At 36.5% G+C, this 21,999-nt stretch overlaps 1 protein-coding gene across 1 annotated transcript in view; it reads right to left on the bottom strand.

Annotated features, from left to right (window-relative positions):
• Window positions 1–21,999, bottom strand: part of ADAMTS6 (ADAM metallopeptidase with thrombospondin type 1 motif 6) — a 310,431-nt gene that overhangs the window by 102,189 nt on the left and 186,243 nt on the right. Inside the window, exons 12-14 of the mRNA XM_054031218.1 lie at window positions 16,654–16,761; window positions 9,412–9,557; window positions 7,544–7,607 (exon numbers count right to left, since the gene is read on the bottom strand). Coding sequence (XP_053887193.1) covers window positions 7,544–7,607; window positions 9,412–9,557; window positions 16,654–16,761 — 318 coding nt within the window. The remainder of the gene's footprint in view (window positions 1–7,543; window positions 7,608–9,411; window positions 9,558–16,653; window positions 16,762–21,999) is intronic.

Genomic DNA, 21,999 nt, shown 5'->3' with positions numbered 1-21,999 from the left:
TTAACAAGATCTTCACTTCCAAACATTCCTTTCTCTATTCCTGCTGGGGTGGAAAGTTTTCAATATTCTTCCACCTTTTTGGAGGCAGAGTCAAACAGTTCCATCTTATTCTTCCTGGCCTGAGAAAAATTAGCAGGCAATCCTCTTCCTATCTACCAGTATCTCTCTTTGTTATGAAGGAAGAGGCAGATTACGTGCTGCTTCCCAGAACTTGCCACACCCTAAAAGTAACAGCAGCCTAAGGGTTTTCCAGACACCAACTGTTACCTAAGGAACACTTCCTCACTGTCTCTGTATATGCTTCTGTTATTCTCTGGGTCTCTCTCTGTCTTGGAAGGGGTTGTCTGGCTTTGAGACTTCTCCCTCTGACATTAAAGGGCCCAAATATACCCTGTTACAATGGCCTGCTGTAGATTGGGCTTCAACAAGTCCAGGATACACCTGAAATTACATCCCATAGACAGCAACACTGGTGTCTGATTTGTAGTAGGATGTACTAAATTCCTTTAGGCCAACAGAAAATTCTCAGTCATGTGTTGTAACCTACCTCTATCTGGAGCCATAGCATGAATCACTTGCCTGAATGTGTGGATAAGTCTTTCCACTAATCTCTTTGTTTCAGCAGAGTAGTAAGAACCTGACGTCACATGGTTGAAACCATTTATTTTGACAAACAATTGACACTCTTTAGATATAAATGGAGTTCCATTGTCACATGCAACCTGTTCAGGAATTCCTGTCTCTGAAAACAATATTGTCTTAACACTTCTAGCATTTTCTCTAAATTAGCTGAATTCATACAGAATACCCCATGCCATTTAGAATTGGCATCTACTGCAATCAAAAATGTAGGTCCAATAAACTGACCAGCACAGTCTGTTTGGTTGCACTCCAATGGCTGGCTACCCCCAAGGATGCAAAGGGGCATGTTTAGGCCTCTGTTTGCTGACAATCTTGACATTGTTTTGCCATTACCTCTATTTGTGTATTAATCTCTGGCCACTACACAACTCCTGATAAGGACTTTCATTTTTATAGTTCCCAAATGGGCTTCATGTATTTATTGAAGTAAACATCACCTGAGTTTCATAGGAATAACCAGTCTAGTATCACATATTAGACAACCATACTTGTTGCCAACTCTTGTGTCCTCTGCTGTTGTTTACATAACAACCGTGATATAGAGGAACTACACAATCATGGTGGGGTCCAAATAACCCTATATAGTAAATATACATACTGATAATCTGTCTGAGTTCTGGCAGCTTCTAAAACAGGGGTTGGCAACCTGCGGCATGTGAGCCGATTTTTAGTGGCACACTGCTGCCAGGAAGGGTCTTGGCCACCAGCCCCGCGTAGCCCGCTGCCTACCTGGATGAACGGAATCCTCGGCTGGCAGCGGGCTGAGTGGGGCCGGCGGCCGGGACCCCGGCTGGCAGGAGCCGGCGGACAGAACCCCAGGCCGGCAGCGGGCTGAGCAGGGCTGGCGGCTGGGACCCCAGCTGACAGGAGCCAGCGGAGGGAATCCCAGACCGGCAGCGGGCTGAACTGCTCAGCCCACTGCCGGTCTGGGGTTCTGTCCACCGGCCCCGCTCAGCCTTCAGCAGTCTGGGGTTCCAGCCACCAGCCCCATGCCAGCCGGGGTTCTGGCCACCGGCCCCGCTCAGCCCGTTGCTGGCCTGGGATACCAGCTGCTGGCCCTGCTCACCTCGCTGCACTATTATTTACTTTACATACAATAATAGTTTAGTTATATAATATGGACTTATAGAGAGAGACCTTCTAAAAACATTAAAATGTGTTACTGGCACACGAAACCTTAAATTACAGTGAATAAATGAAGACTTGGCACCCCACTTCTGAAAGGTTGCCGACCCCTGTTCTAAAACATAGAACACAGTGAGTGTCAGAACCATAATATCTGAGAGCCTTCCAGTGCATTATGCAACATGGTTAACAGTTGTCACATGATTGTTCTCCCATCCTTTCCCCAGGGGAGAAGTGTATGCAGGGCACAGTTTTGTTTTGGTAGGGTTTTTTTTTTAAATAAATATATATGTTGCTATGTGTTTATGTTAGAAAAGGCAAGCCAAAGAAATGTGATTTGCATTTGAATCAGAAGATGGTGATGTTTGTGATTGTCTTGTGGGAATTCATTCCATAGTCTTGGATTGCCCCCCAAAGAAAGCTCTGTCTGTCGGAAGCCATTGAAGGGAGCGAGGGAGCAGAGGACAGGTTTGATATGGTTGCAGTAGCCTCTGTTGCTGAGGAGAAGTGCTGCAGCATTCTGTACTAGTTGGTGTTTCCTAAACATTGAAGGCTTCATGCCCAGGTATATTGAATTGCTGTAGTCCAGCCAAGAGGTGATAAAGCCATATATTACTGAGGCCAGGTCAACATCTGTCAGATGGGATGGAGTCTCCTAGCTAACTGAAGATGGTAGAAAGTGTTACTCACAGATACTGCTATGTGAGTTTAGTGTCAGCAAGGAATCCAAGAGAATTCCTTAACTACCAAATGAATTGAGCAATTGAGGACGTATATCTTCAATAAGTGCAGACTGCACTATGGCTGCAAATACTTAAAAAGCTTTCTTCTGCCCATCAGCATAACTTCTGTCTTGCTTGGGTTCAACTTCAACCAGCTGTTCTTCATTCAGGAGCTGATCTTCTCTAAGTTCTGGGCCAACAATACTCTATTCCAATACATTAAAGGTTCCCTTTGTTCTTCAGTGTGCCCGTCATACTCTTCTCTACCTCAAACCTTTGCAAACAATGTACAATAAAAAAATGGAAAAACTCCTGTGTCTCTCAAAATTTTAGGTGACTGTGTAGCCTAAAACTTTCTCCTGTTCTCAGATACATATATTGAAAAATCATTCTTTTTAAAAATGTGCATGGCTGAATCCCACAATGTTTTACTCTCCTCCTACCGGCATCTTACCATACAAAATTTCCCCATAATTGCACACAGGCACTTAGGATGCTCCCCTCTAATATAAAACATAGTAGTTTTCAAATAATTTAGATAAAAATGTCCTTTTTGGCATAACTGACAAGAATTTCACAAAAAGCCCTGCACAATTCCTGTTATGCAAGCAACATGCAATTTATGGTATTGTAAACCTAAGATACACATGTAGCAAGAGCATCCAGCCCTTCTTTGTATCCTTATTCAATCTTCAACAAGCTAGGACACTGGGGGCCTGCTAAGAATAGAGTGTCAGGGAACGGAGCAGCACATAACAGCAGAATGGTGGTAGGGCTGTGGTAAAGATCCCATTTGTTGGGAGAGGAGGAAGTAATTGTCAATGCTAGGGGTAAGGAGGCATTCCTGTCTCTTCCCTAAAATCTCCACCCCAGATGGATTGCTCATATCTGGAGACATGGGGTGGGTTCAATCTCCCCTTCAGGGCTTTCTTTCTGAGGAGTCAACAGTGGCTCCTTGGGGCAGCTGTGCCTCTGATGACTCACAGGACAGTTGACAGAGGCAGGATTTAACTGCAGCTGTAGGGTACATGACTCTGATCCATAACTAGGTTAATTTACTGTGTTCCCGCTCTCTCTGTCCCCTCCAACCATCCCAGGAATCAGGGAGAGGGGAAGAAGAGGTCATGGCCAGGAATGGAGGCATTAACTCCATTGATAAAGTCAATCTTGCCTTTGTTGATCCTCCTGTGGGTTATCCAAACCTCTGAAGATCACCAAGAGGTTCACAGGCAAAGACTTGCTGCAAAAGTGAAGTTCATGCTTCCACTCCACAGTCTGATTCAGCTGTGTGCTCCTTGTCTCCATGCTGATTCTAATCATCCAAGACAATAGCACCAACCTCTTCATCTGGTGTTCCCATTTGCCAAGGCCTCTATATTCCCAGGATCATTTCTTCTCTACTCATATGGGGCCAGTGATCTGCAATTGGTCCCAGTTCTCCAGTCTAAGTCTTGCATAGTAGAACACCTCAGCTCTGTTGAAACCAGACCTTTGTGACAAAGACCATAATCTTTGACAAAGCAGGAGATTCTACCACAGAGTTAACTAACTTTGATATTTTAGTTGCAACATAACTAAAGCCATGTTATTACATAGATTTAGGGGAACAGAGGTGTCCTTCCCAATCTACTCTGTTGTGTGGGGAAATATGGATGGAGTATATCCTGGGAGAGGGAAGGTAAAAAAAGGAAAATAATTGGCCATTTCATGGGTGATAAGAAGAATAAATCGTCATATTCTAGGGAACACTGAAATCTTTCTCATTTAATGCACCCCACATTCACCCTGAACTCGCACATAAGCAAGTAATAGAAAGTGGTTTTCCCTCCCACTGAATTAAATGAAATATTTCATTTTGATTTTTTTCAAAAATTTGCAATAATTTTTATATTTTCAGAAAGACATTTTCCATAGAAAAAAGTTTAGTTGGGAAATTTTTGACTAGTTGTGCATAACATTTCAGTATTTGCTGGAGATAAAACAATTTATTACCCTCTGGATAGTGAGAGTGTGAAATTGAAAGTGGTGAAGGTTTTGTGCAAGAAGTGCTAAACACTTTTCCATTAACCTAGAATTTCTATACTTCTAAGTGCTAGTGGAGCCTATTGTATCTTATTCTCTTGGGCAAGTTCATCCCTGCTATAATTTCACTGAAGCCTTAAATGCCACATATGGGTTTTTCTTAATTAACAAAATATATTAACTAGAAAGAGCAATAACCCACAAGATGGTTGAGTCTAAGTAAAAGATCAAAGTATTCTAGAGCAGTTTATATGGATGACCTTTAGTTTCAGATTAAACAAATGTAGACAATAAAACAGAGAGATTAGGCCAATGAAGACTATATAAATTGACTGATGAGGCTGGGTTAAAGAAAAATTATACAGAATTATCTTTTGTTATAAAAGATACTCAAATATTTATTTATCTAAGCACTTGACATGACATCAGACTGTTCAGGTCAAGTATTTATGCTAGATACAAACAGAGTGCAAAATGCAACACTTCTATAATTCCATTGAAGTCAATGGAGTTGAACCAGTTGTCCAGATATACAGATATATATATAAAGAAGGACAGGAGACACTTGATATGGTTTTAATCAGGCCACAACTAGCGCTGTCAATAAATTGCAATTAACTCACACAATTAACTCAAAAAAAAGTAATTGTGATTTAAAAAATTAATCGCAATTAATCTCAGTTTAAATCAATTGTTAAACAATAGAATACCAATTAAAATGTATTAAATATTTTGGATGTTTTTCTACATTTTCATATATATTGTATTGTGTTTTAACTGAAATCAAAGTGTATATTATTTTTATTACAAATATTTGCACTGTAAAAATGATAAACAAAAGAAATAGTATTTTTCAATTCACTTCATACAAGTACGTAGTGCAATCTCTTTGATATGAAAGTGCAACTTACAAATGGAGATTTTTTTTTGTTATATAACTGCACTCAAAAACAAAACAATGTAAAACTTCAGAGCCTAAAAGTCCACTTAGTCCTATTTCTTGTTCAGCCAATCGCTAAGACAAACAAGTTTGTTTACATTTACAGGAGATAATGCTGACCTCTTCTTATTTACAATGTCACCAGAAAGTGAGAACAGGCATTTGCAGGGCACTTTTGTAGCCGGCATTGCAAGGTATTTATGTTCCAGATATGCTAAATATTCATATGCCCCTTCATGCTTCGGCCACCATTCCAGAGGACATGCTTCCATGCTGATGACGCTCATTAAAAAAATAATGTGTTAATTAAATTTGTGACTGAACTCCTTGGGGAAGAACTGTATGTCCCTTGCTCTGTGTTACCCGCATTCTGCCATATATTTCATGTTATAGCAGTCTCAGATGATGACCAGCACATGTTGTTCATTTTAAGAACACTTTCACTGCATATTTCACAAAATGGAAGAAGGTACCAATGTGAGATTTCTAAAGATAGCTATAGCACTCGACTCAAAGTTAAAGAATCTGAAGTGCCTTCCAAAATCTGAGAGGGAGGAAGTGTGGAGCATGCTTTCAGAAGTCTTAAAAGAGCAACACTCCAATGCAGAAACTATAGAAACTGAACCACCAGAAAAGAAAATCAACCTTCTCCTGGTGGCATCTGACTCAGATAATGAGGAAAATGAACATGCGTCGGTCCATACTGCTTTGGATTGTTACCGAGCAGAACCCGTCATCAGCATGGACACATACATGAAGAGACATATGAATCTTTAGCACATCTGGCACATAAATATCTTGCGACGCTGGCTACAACAGTGCCTTGAGAACGCCTGTTCTCACTTTCAGGTGACATTGTAAACAAGAAGGGGGCAGCATTATCTCCTGCATATGTAAACAAACTTGTTTGTCTGAGGGATAGGTTGAACAAGAAGTAGGACCGAGTGGACTTGCAGACTCTAAAATTTTACATTGTTTTATTTTTGAATGCAGTTATTTTGGTACATAATTCTACATTTGTAACTTCAACTTTCATGATAAAGAGATTGCACTACATTACTTGTATGAGGTGAATTGAAAAATAATATTACTTTTGTTTTTGATTACAAGTGCAAATACTTGTAATAAAAAATAAATACAAAGTGGGCACTGTACACTTTGTATTCTGTGTTGTAATTGAAATCAATATATTTTATAATGTAGAAAACACCCAAAATATTTAAATAAATGTATTCTATTAACAGTGTGATTCATCGCAATAAATTTTTTTAAATTGCTTGACAGCCTTAGACGCAACATCATTATTTGATGTCTGGGACTACCTGGCAGATAAAGTGTGCAGTGCAGGTAACTCCATGGTTCATTAAATAAATATCCAAGGAATGGGTGGGGGGGGTGGAGGCCATCCCTCCCCCCTCAAATCCCAGCTGTACCATCCATAGGAGCCCTGAACACCACCACCCTTATTTTACTCCTTTAACCACCTCCTTTTAAAATCATTTACCAAGCAATTTATCTGGTATCCCTTCCCTATGGAGTACCTGCACTGGACATCCACTCCACACTTACATGAGTTGCGACATCATAGCCTAACACCCTTCCCTACTCACCATAACAAAGCCCTTCCCAAACCTGCTGTAGGGAAGGCAGAAAAAATCCCCACTCCACCTAAGCCAATCTAGTGGTGAGGGAAAAAGTCCTTCCCGGCAGTCCTAGAAAGGAGCGGCTAGCGCAATGCCCACAGCAGGTCCTGACCAAACCTGGTATTTAGCCTCCTCAAGGGGAGGGAGGGTGGTCTGGGGAAAAGGGGCTTCTCCCACCAGGCTTGCCCCTTTTGAACTCCCCAATCCTTCCATCCCTGGGGATGAATCAGCGTCGTCACGCTGACCCACTCCTTCTTTTTGCAACAGCTTCTGAGCCTCGCTTCCCTCCTGGCCGTAAAGCATTATTCCCCTTCCCCCAATAAGCTGGACAACAGCCCCCCATCCCCCACTTAAAGGTGCGGTGCAGTAAGACAAATTTTGTCCATTGATTCCAGAGGGTAAAAACAGACCATTGATTCATTGTTATAGTTGAATACAGTTTTACTCACATCCGTGTTACAGGATCGATATCGTTTCCTTTCTCCAAGACAGTATTTTCCTCCACCAGAAGGTCTAAAAGAACATTTATTTATGTGTTGTATTAGTATATACATGACTTTATACTGTGTATACAGGATATAAATAAATACAATTATATATATACAATTTACAGTGGGATTTTCAAAAGTGCTTAAAGTTGGTCTAACTCTTCTCCCACCAAAATCAATGAGAATTTGACCATTGAGTTCAATGGGAGCAGAAATAGAGCACTGCAGAGCACTTTTGAAAATCCTACCTTTATATAATATTTATGTAGTTTGCATAGATCCACAAACTATAGAATTAAACTATATGCAATAAAACTGCAATTAAAATATATTCCTTCTGTTTATCCATGCTTGCCTTCAAAATTATAATGACTAGTGTGCAAACATTATGTATTAATTTCACATATTAAATCTGTAGATATAACAAAATATAGAAAGATTATTTGTCATATTATGAGGTCAGTAGCTAAGGCTGCATTCTTTATAGACCAATTATCTTATTCTGATCTTAATTACACAGTTGTGGATCTGGAGTAACTCCACTGAAGTCACAGCGTCAGTCCAGATTTACATTAATGTGACTGAACCAAAATTAGCCCTCAAAGTGCCCAACGTCATCAAGACCCTATCCATCTCTCTCTGAAGTCCAAGGAAAGCCTACGTAGACTTCAGTGCACTACATGACTGGCTGATGATAATTAAGTTAAAAGCAGGTAAGAAAAAAATCTTAGTGTTCCATTTTATTTTAAAATTAATGAAATATCTATAAGTAATTAGAAAATTTATTTAACAAATTTTCATTTCATGGGTATTTATATCACACTTAATCAAATAACATTATTCTAAAATCATATATTTATGTCACTTGATGTATTGAGGAGAATTCAGTCTTATGAGAGCAGTGTTGGGGAAGCAAATGGACACCACCAGGCATAAGGAGAAAAAAAGTAGGGCTGAAGAGAAGTGTCCCAGGCTACAGGTAACTGTAGCTATGATGAGGTGTAATAAACCTGAAAAGAGCAAGCAGTAGTAAAAAAAAAAAAAGCAAGGGGGGCCTATTCAGAAAAAGAGCAACATTGGGGGCAAAGAGAAGCTCCTGACTTAAAATGAGACGTGGTGGTGAGAGAAAGAAGAGTGCCTGCCTGATAGACCTTCTCTGGAATGTGGATTAGGACAGAGAGAAGCAGACAGAGATGACAGGAGCATCAGGGAAGGACAAAACTGTAAATGATAGGAGCAGTGGGGAAGAAGACAGCTGGCTCGGTCGACAGATAGTAGTGATGGGGAGAGGAGTAGACAAACCATATAAAGAGTCAATGGAGAGTGGCAGCTCAGGAAAACGATTAGTATCAGATGTGATATGGGCAAAATTTATTACATGGGCAGTAATTTTTATTCACTGTGATTTGTATGTAACTCTTTGTATTCCTAACCCTTAAAATATTCTGTATTGCTTTTTTAATACTTAAATAGCAATCGTTATTTTACATTCAATATGAAGAACATAGACATAATATTTTAAGACGACAGAATTATATCTAAGGCATAGATACATTAATTTTGCATAAATAGGTTTGTGGAGGAATATTTTTCTGATTACTGCTAAATATAAAGCCTGACTTCTTTACAGTACATGTATAATGCATAAATTTAAAAAATGTGAAACAATGCTTAGCAAACTTCTCTTGCATAGCTGTTTCTGTCTGCTCTTTTTAAGACAAGTGTTGGCACACTAGTGAAACATTTTTACAGATAATATGTGAAACCACAATTTTGAATAATTTCCAAATGTATCTTTTTGTTGGCTCCGGCTTACTTTAGCTACTTACGCTGGACTGTCACAGTGTCTTATGGATGAGGAGACTCCTCCCCCGCAGGTCCTGCTGCACTCTCCCCATATTGACCACGGACCCCAACCCCCATCTATGCTCTGGGGCCAAGTGCCAAAAGGTACGCACTCTCCCTGAAAACACCACTGAAAGATTTTACAGAAAACACAGAATTAGCTTTCAGGCTGATAGAGTTATCAGGACAGAAAAATATATGGGTCAGACAATGACCAATTATAGGCATTAGCATTCCCTGTATAGATAACAGACTGATATTTTACTTTCTCTAACCATGTTTAGACAGTGGTGAGGGCTTATGTGATTTGTTAATTATCTTTAGCTAAATCCTGTATTATAAATCCTTAACATACACCAGGAGCTTAAGTTTAAAGACTAACTTTCTTTTTTTCTATTCACAGCCCTACTTAGAATTTCTCATTAAAGAGGACTGATGTCTTTTCAATTCTTTTAGAATTTAGACATTAAGATCTGTTTTTTAAGACTGCTTAAGTAAAAACATTCCATTTACTATTCAACTAATAGCTTGATAACACGATATGGAAAGTTCCCCATTAAGGAATTTTTATGATGATATTTTTTTTTATTAAAAAAAATCTGGGTGAAGTTACAGTGGAAAAGGAATTTGTTGCAGTATTTCAGTACACTAACACTGCAGACATAATAAAAGCAATGCCAAGACACCAGGGATAGGGTATAGAAAATCATTATATGTGCTGGCTACCATTTGTTCAGAGATTGAATGAACATGTGTACTGAAATATTTTTCAGACAATAGCTGAGCATCTGCAATATGTTACATACTCTGAACATACATACTGTCAGTATGAAGCCAGGAACTGATTATAAAATTATGAAGATTACAATAAATTTATCATCTCACAAATCTTATTTACGTAATATGGGGTCGAATCCTGCACTCCTTACTTAGGACTAAATTTTGCTTTCTATGCTTTGTGAAAATCCAGGGTAACTCTACTTAAGATGACCATAGTTACTGTGGATTTTCAGCAATGTAACTGAGAGCAGAATGTAGCCTGAAGTTATTCCGGCAAAACTCCAATTTTCACAGGTGTTTTATATGAGTAAGGATGTGACTTTCAGTAAACTGAAACACTCTCTCTCCAAATAATGCAAGTAGGGAGGGCAATCAGAAAATTATATTTTTTATCAAGAAGTTCATTCTAAATTGTCAAATGTGCTTTGATATAAGAGGTGCTATATGCATAATCATAATGAAGGAACATTGAAACAACATGGCAATATCAATAATGAAATTACTGTAATTTACCTTCAACAAGTGCATTCAAGTACAGCAATATTTATATATATATATATATATATACACACACACACACACACACACACACACACACACTAGAGTTTAGCATCAACATAAATAAATGAGACCTTTAGCCTTCTTATTTTGCTAGCCATACACATGCCAGTCACTTTTTCAAAACATTTATCTATGCTATAGGGATTTTTGTAGCTGTCTACCTTTAATATAGCTTCTTTTTAAGCAGGGCTGCTGTAGTGCATCACAGTTCTGTTTACAAAAACCTCATGCTCCACCAGCTAGAGAAACAAAAAAAGGGCATTCTTATGTGCCCATTCAAAACATCTGAGGCAGAATATTTTAAATCCTAGTTCAAAATACAGGATCTTTCACTATAAGAAAAAAAGCTTTCATAAGCAAATGTAGTCAGTTTTAATGGAATTTTTCCATTGGGGCAGTAAGGTTTGCCCTGTGGAAGGTGCCTGTGGTTCTAACTAACCCCACTGATTGGAGATTTCGCAAATATTCATGGATCTGTCAGAAGCAAGGTTCTCCAAATGGAGTTTCTTTCCCTAAATCCGGGCAGTTAGTGGCTGGATTATGCCCTGAAGCATGAGGGTCTATATTTTCCTTTCTAATGTAACTCTTATTATTCATATAAATGTGTAATTCTTTACTGAATCCTGTTAAGCTCTTCTCCTCCTTAATATTTTGAGGAAATGCTTTCCACAGATTAGTTATGCCCTGGTGGGTAAAGAAGTATTTCAGTAAATTATATTTGAAGAGATTTATTTTGTTAATGATTCAGATATTTATAGTAAAAAAGTAAGTGATAATGATTACATCCATTAAAGGCAAGCATCCATTTCATAAGCCTATTAAAAGTGCTCGGAAATTCAAATGCTTTGTTGATGAGGATCATATAAGTACCTGCACAGAGACAGATACAACATTTAATATATAATTCCCAGAAATTTTGTTTAAAAAAAGAGTTAAAATTGAAAGTATATATCAGTAATTTAGGGTAAAATATATTATAGGAATGTTGTAATTATCCCCAAACCAAGCATTGTAAATACAGGAAATTCAGAGTTAAAGTTAAACTTAAAAGAAACGTAAACAAGTTTAAAGCATGGAATTGTACAGTTAGGATATCCAAACAACCTTAACTCTACCCTGTTGTGACACCATGCAATAGCTATACGACTATAATTAAGGCATTTTAATATCGTTTGTTTCTGATTAAACTGATTTTTAAAGACATATTACAGTTTCTTTTTATTTTCCCTTCTGCTTTCACTGCAGAGCCAAGTTAAAATTGCTTGGAAGCTCTAATTGCGTGTTTCCATATTTTAGCATATAGATTTTCTTTACAATTTAATCTTAAATGTGAATTTTCTTGGTTTATAACACTTTGTTTTGAAATAGTCACAATAGCTCTGTAATGTATTCTACCCTACAATACTAATATGTAGTATCAATCTTAACTCCATTTTAACGTAATTTTTGTCAGGAAATTTCCTTGTTTTTTTATTTAAAAAATTAATACAAAAACAAAAAATTGAAAGAGACTATTACCATGTGGTATTTCTAATAATCTGAAGATACAAAGTAAGAATCTTAAATCTATTTTTTTATTTTAACTTTTCTGGACAGATTTACTGGTGTACTCTGGCTACTTTATACCATTCTGGAGCACCACAAAACAGCCAAAGTGGGTTTACTGCTGCCTGGTTTTTCCAGAGCAGTACAAAACAGACAGGGTGTACACCACACTTCCCCCCTCTCTCTTGTCCTCCAAATTTCCACTGCTTCTATATCCTGCTGCACATATTCCCCGAATTCCCTCTCCTACCTCCTCTTTCTGTTAGGTAAAAGCATTCAATGGGTTACTTTTGAAAAGAAATATTTAGGATACAGTCTCATTTTTGCTGTTATTTTTTTAAACTAAAAGTTCATCCTTCAGCAAAGGTTAGTAAATAAAATTTCTTTCAAAGAAATAAAAATCTCTTTCAAAAGGCCCACCACCTCTCATTTTTCTAATGGAACCGGGGTCACAGACTTCCCTCACAGAAAATGTGGCCCCATTTGCTGCCAGGAATAGGAGAAGAACACTAAGGACCAGATGAATGGACAAAATGGTCATATTTGCTAAAAACAGGTCATAGACTCAGTCCCATTGAGAAAAACAGGAAATAGCAGCTATTTTGAAAAAAGGGCAGTTCTTTATAGAAGTCTCTGTGGTAGAATATTATTTTTCCCTGCTGTAGCAGTAACTTTCAGTAATGAGAAAAAATGGGACTAAATGTCCATTAATCAGAAAAAAACTCGCAATGCTTTCAATATAGCCTAGGCACAAGATTTCAGAGAGTTTTAATTATACAGGAAGTTTGAACAATCTGTGTTATTCTGTTATAAAGATCATTAAAGACAAAATAAAGTGTGATGCCAGGTGTTGCATTTGCAGGTAATATGCTTATTTTTCATACAAAATAAAGAGGTTGAATTTACTTTAAGTGCAATATTCATCTCACCTTAGCTATGGTGCTGCAACTGGAGCTTCCATAATATGTTGTTATGGTATGTAGCTCAATATCCAAGAATAAGCTTTTCACTGACACTGTTCTTTGTGTACAGGATATTTACATTTTTCATGCAACAATCTCTTCTTTAAAACCTAAGCAACTCATAATATTCATTTAGAATTTTACAAATGAAATCTGATGCAAGAACCTTGGCTGTGTACCCTTATACTATCAATTATACCCATTTCCAAGAAATAACCTATTGATTTAGGAGCTCAAGTTGACTTGCATTATCACAATCAGCAAAATGTGTCAGTAGATTAAGGAAAGCAAAATAATGGGAAAAATCTGTGGATAGAATAAATCAATCAATCACTTCAATAGTTACCTTATCTTCATCTGAAAATGGGTAAATTGCCTACTGTACCTTTTGTTTGTCTAATTTTTGCCATGGTCTGCAATTCATCACCTATTTTAAATCTGAAGCAGATTATGAGGACTTTGGTAAACTGACTAAAACAAGTCCAGGTTGATGGCTTAAGAAAAAGTTAATGCTTTCTGAGTTGCTTTAAACGTAATGACAAAAATGTACGTTATTATTTATAAAAATGTGCATTATTTATTATTTTACTTGCAGCCTGTATGTTATGACTTTTTTAAAAACTGCTGGTGACTTACCTAGCAGACAAAGTTTGAAGAATACTGTATCAATTTTCTAAAGATAACGTAGCTAATAAAATAATTGATAGCAATCTATAATCCATTTTCCAAGCAAAACAATTGTATAAATTTATGAAGAAAAGAATAATCCTAGAGATTTTATAATAGAGTACATTTTATATATGTAATATTATGCAGCAGCATAATATTACATATGTGACAGAAGGACAAACAATAATATCTAAGGCTCCTACCTCAGCTAAATCTGGCTAGGTTTTCAACGGAAAAGCAAAAGGCACTATTTTGGCCCAGGATAACACCTTGCCAAATTTCAAGTCCCTGCACCAAAGCATGAAAGTACTAGAGCTTTTCAACAAAACAGTTGTAAGAATTTTTACATTGGTAAAACAATGTATTATTTCCTAATGTCTTTGTCAGAAATAGCTGAACAGTTTCTGTTTAAACTTTCAAAAATATCTTCAGCCTCAGGCAGAACTTGCATAGAAAATTTCAGCCCAAATGGGTTAAAATTTGGCAAGTTTATAAGCAACTGAAAGCAGGCCCTTGTTATAAAAAGTGTTAGGTAATCTTAATTACAGATACTGCTGCCAGCTCTGCAGATATGCCGTTACTATAAACACTTGCACTCTGGACCAAATTCTACTCTTATTACACCTTTGTAAATCTGGAGTAACTTCATTGACTTAACACATTTACTCAGAATTTACACCAATTAAATTGAAAGCAGAAATTGGTTTTCTCAATATGTTTTAAGTACAGTTAAGCTTTTTGGGATAGGTATTGTCATTTATTATATGATTGGACTGTGCCTAGCACAGTGGGGACCAATTCAGTTGTGCCATTTAGGCACAACTTCAATATATGTGTTAATAATAATAATAATAGGTGTTACAGAAATGTAAGTTATTATTTTTTCCTTAGTGTGTGGTGAACTGAACCTCATATTTGGAAAGAATTTGTGCTTTATGGCTTTTTGCTATCAGGAACTATTAATTTACAGGATACTTTGAAGTTCCAATTTATAGATATACTTCTTTACTGTTTAGTGGGATGAATAATTTTACATTTGTAAAAAATATACATGCTTCCATGACTGCTACTAAAATCCAATGATGGAATAAATGTCTGATGACTGGACATGATATTTTGTAGAGAAGAGAATGATTGTAATCTCTGGAAAATGGACAAAGCATTTTTACTTCTTCACTGTAATCTCATGGATTTAAGCATATAAATAGAGGTAAATTGCTTCTTGTCATTGGCAAGGGCAGATGATTCCAAAATAAACCTAGACTGCTGATTAAGAATAAGGATCCTATCATTTTCTATTACGCCTTTTTTGGTAGAATGTGAAGGTCTCCATATTTTTATTAGCTAACTGTAAATATTATTTTTAATGACCCCATCAATGAAATTATTTAACAAGATTTACCAATACTTCCAAACTCAGCATGTTTTGAATTAAGTCATCAGCAAGGATTAATAAACTATGACAACTCCCCAAAAGCTTTCATTCTCTTTATTTAAACATCAGATTGTAAGTCAAAATGTAGTGTAATCTTTGTTGAAACTAGCCCAACTAACATGGCAGGAGTTAGAACTGAGGAGAGATGACAGTAGTCATTGTGAGCCTAAATCCAGCCTGGAGCAGTAAATTTTAGGGACTGATCTACAAATGTAGCTTTGACAAATACACCAATTCCCAGAGAGTTAGAATGGCTTTATACAATTACTCTTGTCAATTTAAACAAACCTGTGTAAAGTGCATTGTATATTATCTTGCAAATGGATGTATGAAACTCAAGTTATTTCAGGTCTGTTTCTATCTGTATTCAGTAAATTGATTTATTTAAAAATATTTCTATTTCCACTTTCTGCTTATAGTTCTGAATGGACTACACATTTTCGGCCATAACATTTTCCATGGAAAAAAATTAACAGAGATCTTTACTAACCACACAAAATGTTAGATTTTTTATTAAAAATATACATGTGCAGACATACATACACACAGCCTTTGTAGACCTGCGATTGAAGAGAATAAATCTCTGTGTATCCCCACTGAAACAATTACTTTCTGCAGATATCACCGTTAACCCTTATAATCTGAAAGTTTATCAGCTCTTATGGAAAAGTCCTTTAAAACTGAGTAGTTATGAAAACAAAAGGGTTTTATAGAAATAACTCTAAAAGCCAAAACAGCTGTCAGTGATAAATGTGGGACCATAAAGAACCCTTTTACTATGACAGCTTTTTTCTACATGCCTGAGTGATTTGGCTTATTACTGGAAGAATAAAGTTTTTTTATGTTTGAACAAAATAAAAACTTTCAGTCTCCAGATATATGTCATGGCTCATTCATGAAAACATGATAAGCCCAGAGTTAAAATAATGCATTATGGAAGAGTACTATATAATTTAATAAAGATTAAATCAATAGGGGATTTATGGAAATTTATTTGAAAACCGATAGAATTTGATAGAGGATAGCACCCTTTCTACATATTTTTCAAGCCAACCTATAACAGGGATAAAATTCTTATTAAATTATAAATACTGGTTAAAAAAAAAGGTATTTTCTATCAAATTATTTAGGACTTTTCCATTAGGGAGGAGTTCATTATGCAAATACATTTTGAATTAATGCATGTCATCTAAGCATCAAAGAGTAAGCACTTTCAGTTTTTCATTTTTGCAGTGTTTATAGTTCTTCTAAAACAATAAATCATTTGAACTCACCCCTTTCTCAATGCTCCCTGTCTGGCAAAGAGTACCCTCAGCTGCTGGAATGCTGTTAGTAACACAGCGGTTACTTTTGCTGAGGCACCAGAGCTCTCTACACACTTCCTAGGAAAGAAGGCAGAAGCAAGTTGATCAGAATAACAATCTAAAATTATTTCCAGTCGTCCTACAAAAGTGTGTGCGCGCGCACACATGGTTTGTTTTGAATAGAGATAATAAGAATAGGTAAAATTTTTATATATGTATTTTAAGTTTGGAAACTATTTTGGAGCAATTTCAAAGCCACTATACTTTGCCTAAGAATATTCTGCCAACAAAATCTGGCAATATCAACAGTAGATTATAAAAATGTATCTTCCAGGTTTCCATGGAAGTGATGTTCTGTCATAAGCAGCACCTGCTGCTTAATGCTAATTCTGTATTTGGTGTCTTTTTAAAAGAAGTCTTACTGTCCGCTGATGTATCCTCATTACCTTACCTATCCACCCCAAATATCCAATTGTAGAATAACTTAACTTCTGAAATATAAAAAAGCAATATTGTATTTTATTCCCATTATTTTAAACCATGCAGGTTCTGAGCTCAGATTACTGTTAACTAAAATGATGTATGTAAATTTTGTAATAATTGAATAATATACTAAATTAAAGGGTTTTTTTAGACTTCACAAATTTATAAATGAGATTTTCATAGATTTATATCATCATGCCACAAACTATTGATGGTATCAAATAAATCAATATAGTTTTTCTTCTAAAATACTTTATCTTTGACTTTCGCACTTGAAATTCTATGCATTTTAATTAGCCCAGATTTGTGGACCATCCGGGTACACGGCAAAAGCCATCCATTTATAGGGTTTCTGAGAAAGGCTTGGGGTTTGGGGGCCTGACCCAAACACCTCTGAAGTCTTTAGGAGTCTTTTGTTTCACTTCAATGCCTTTTGGATCATGTTCTTTATGTGCAGTGTAATGGGGTATATTTCGCTTTTGTATTCATTGGTTTGTAAAGTAATTTTTGTGTTATGCTGGGAGGTGATATGGGAATCTAATTATTGAATGGGAATCTAATTATTGTCAGGGTATCTAGACTTTATTATAGGTGGGACTTTTTATTGTTAAATGCAAAGAAATATTTTTTTAAAATTTAAAATGCAAAGATAAATAATTAGAGAGATGTTTTTAATGATCCAATGCAATTTTCATTTCTATTATAGCTCTTTTAATGATAGTTTAACATAATAGCCTAATAGTATTTCGCATGCAGACAAACACATATATAAAGAATTAAAGGAAAAGGCAGTGCCAATAAGTCAAAGATATTGGTCAACTCTCCCCTCAAAATTCACTGTTTCTCTGAAGAAATGACTATCAGGCCTCATTATGTTCCCTCTTTCACAAAAGTTAGATTTAAAAGAAGTGAAAATTTCCATTCTGAAGTACTTTTATCTTACCTTTCACAATATATAATGATATTTTTACAAATACAGTGTATTTTATAATTAGGTTCTCTGTCTTCCACATCTACATTAAGGCTGCATCTTATATGCACCTTGCTTGTAAAAACTATTAAACTTTGCTACAAGATTCAGTTTTCTTCTATTATACTACATACAGAAATATTACTGTACATATTTATTTATTGGTAGCTATAGTAATGGTCCTGTACTATATGATTCCACTAAATATTAGTAACTTAGAATACAATCTTGCAGGCCATCCTGTATGCAAAATTTCCACTGAAGTAATTAAAATTAGTGAGAGATGTGCACAGAGAATGTTTGCAGGATTGGGTCCCTGGTGTATTTAGCTTCAATGTTGGTATAAATAGAGAATATTAAAGGAATGATTTTCTAAAATACATTGCAATAGAATGGTCCTAGCTGGCTGGGGAATAAGCCCTGAGGGATCAGGGCTTTGTTACTTTCTAGAACCTTTGTCCCATTTTTAACTACATGGTCTGCACCCTGTGTGCACCCAGTTTAATTTTAAACCAGTTGAAGGACAATTTTCTATTGATCTTTGGAGTTCTGTTGAAGTTGATGAGATTACTCAGAAATTCAGATTTACTAAATATTTCAGTGACTCCTTTTAGGAGAGATGTTGCCATGTGCAAAAGCAATCCTGGATTTTTTATGATGACTGATGGGGAAACTGCCTTCATTTTCAAATTTAGGATTTTCCCTCCACTGAAGTGTTGAAAACACTTATTTGGATAATCTCATATTGAGAAAGACTACTGCCTTTGCCGTACCTGGACTGCTCATGTGGCAACATCTCATATATAAAGAAACACACTGTCAGATGCTTATATTGCTTAAAAGATCATGGAGAGGAGGGAAAGCAAAGAAGACAAGCCAAAAAAAGTACCACCATGAAAAATCTATTTAATGGATTTATTAATTTTACTTTGATTAAACTCTGTTTCAAAATTCATACCAAACCATAAACATATGCCTTTAACCAGGACTCCTGACTCCAATCCATTTTAGAAAGGATTCCAAACGGAACAGCTGAAATTTTTTTGTTTCAGCTTTCAGATAAGGTATGGGGATCTCATGTCCCATTTCATTATCTTTTGGCTCATGTGCCATAACATGTGGCTTAGGCATCTTTTCATACTGATGCAAATGCCAAAGAGATCTCACCTCATTTGTGATCAACCTGCATGTAACCTCACTACTTATGTTTGCACCTAATCAACTTTAATGTGTAAATTAACAGTTGGGCTCAGGTTGTGAAGTCTGGATCAGGATTTTAAACAGCCCAAAGTTTTTGTGCTTTTGGATACAGAGTTTTGATTCCACTCGTAAAGACAGAAGCAATTTGCAAAAATGAGATTTGGATCCTGGTTTGGATTTTAAACACCTTTAAATTCCAGGGTCATCTGAATTCAGATTCATGCTTATCATATCTCTAGGCTACCTAACAGCCTAGCTACAAGTAAGCTGAATTTCAGTACAGACGACAGTTTCTAAGTCTAACTTTAACTTGAAATATCAACATCTATAGTTTCCCTCAGTTGAGATTTATATCTACCATATTTGTACTTTACTATTAAGGGAGAAATGATTATTAGAACAAACATTTCATCCATCCAGTGTCAGAGTAGCAATATCAAAGTGAAGAGTTATTAAACGTTAAACATTTCTTGACCATTAGATTTTCTGCTGCACCCTGGCTACTTTGTGGCATCTGAGCAGCACAAAGTTACTGTAGCATACAGATGAATTTTACCCTATAGTGTGTAACTACAAATAAATAACTTGGTAGGAGACATAGGAGACCTGAGTTCCAGTCACAGCTCAGCCACTGGGTGATCTAGCGCAAGTCCTTTCACTGCTGTTTTCCTATTTGTAAAATGGGGATAATGATGCTTACCTCATTTGTAAAGCACTTCGTAATCTACTATACAGCTCTTAGAAGTTACTATGCAGCTCCTTGTATAGGCACCGATTCTGGGGCTGGAGCTATAGGTGCCAAATTTCCAATGTGCCAGGGGGTGCTCACTGCTCAACCCCTGGCTCTGCCACAAGCCCTGCTCCCACTCCACCTCTTCCTGCCCCCTCCCTATAGCCTGCAGTGCCCTTGCTCCTCCCCGTCCCCCTCAGAGCCTCCTGCATACCACAAAACAGCTGATCAGGAGGTGCAGGGAGGGAGAGGGAGACGCTGATCAGTGGGGCTGCTGGTGGGTGGGAGGCACTGGGAGCGGGGAGTAGAGGGAGCTGATGGGGGCTGCAGATGAATTACTATGGCTCTTTGGCAATGTACATTGGTAAATTCTGGCTCCTTCTCAGGCTCAGATTGGCCACCCCTGAACTAATGAAAAGTGCTGTATAAGAGCTAAGTAATATTATGAACGCAGTCTTTACTCAGAATTAGCTTCAGTGGGAGTTTGCCTCAGTAAAATCTGCAGGATTGGTACATAAGGAATGAAATAAAAAATTAAGTAAAACTATCAAGGGCTTTTCCATACTAGTTTTTAAGCAGTACTCCACATATAAATAAGAAGGGAGTTCTACTTAAAAAAATTATGATATCATATCACTCCACATGTATATAATATTTTTATTTCTGGAAAATCATGGAAAATACTAAGGCCTTACTGACCACAACAGCACAATTTATCATTCTATGTAGAGAATTTAAGAAAAAATAAAAACATATTTCTGTAGATTCTTTTACATATTATAACAAATATTAAAAAGTTTGTTTTCCCCTAATATGCTAATTTAAAAGAATAAAAGTTGACACACAGATATCTGTAATGTAACTCTAGTGAATAAAATAAATCTGGGTTAAACCAGGGATAAATCTGACTCAATGTGTTCTTTATTTTCAACTAATTTTGGAAAAATTAGAAAGAAAGGCTTAAAAAGAATTATTATGGTGCACAAAGCTTTCTGCCCTCGAGGATAGCCCCAAACCTAGCACTAATTTTACTCCTTGATTATGGATTTGAGACACTCTCCTTATTACCATTATCCTATCAGTAACATCTCTAAACAGCTGTTTCTAATAAGCCAGTCTGAAAACCATCGGAGAGCACTGCCCTGAAAAGGTCAGGGCCAGAGCCACTATTAAAAAGGATACTGATGTTTTATCACACAAAACAAAACAAAATCTACATAAGGTGACCTGATAGCCCCACTCCTTTTTGGACATCAAATGAGGATTGTATATCCTTTCCCCGACTTCAAATAGATCTTAATCCTGTTGTACGAAAAGGATCATGGTAAAAGAAGAAAACAATCTGAAAGCTAATCAATGAGCTCAAAGTCAGTGACTGGATTTCTGGATGTAATACCTATTAATTTGTAAAGAAAACAATGAAAAGTGTTTTAAAAATCCAGGAAACATAAACTGAAGCTGAGGCCTTTCATAAGATTAAGACAAGATAGATGACAACCTGTAACGGTGTATCTTAGGGCTCCATGACTTCAGTTTGGAATTCGGATGGCTGTATTTGCAGTAAATTAAACAAAGCTGAACCCATCTAGAGAAAAAAAACAGCAAATCAAATTATCTTCCTTTTGCCTACATGCTATAAATGATGGAGCCTCTTTCTGTGTGTCATGCAGAGTTACATACAGTCATTTTTAAATTATGTAACAGATAAGCATCCTACATATTAATATTAATAATGATAAAATGATCATAACAATACAGCACAATGAAAACTCAATAATATGAGAAAGATCAACTTGCTGTGCTGTTTCCAAAATCTAGACTCGAATGAAAGCCTCGAATTAAATTCATTAAAGAATTTGGCTTTTTTCAAACCCAAAACATTCTGAAAAATAAGATGGGAAACACATTGACTAGAAACATGAATTAATGATAA

Source organism: Malaclemys terrapin, chromosome 6, assembly GCF_027887155.1.
Source record: "Malaclemys terrapin pileata isolate rMalTer1 chromosome 6, rMalTer1.hap1, whole genome shotgun sequence".
Taxonomy (NCBI): domain Eukaryota; kingdom Metazoa; phylum Chordata; order Testudines; family Emydidae; genus Malaclemys; species Malaclemys terrapin.
Note: the sequence above shows the minus strand (reverse complement) of the source record. Positions and strands in the feature narration are given on the sequence as shown.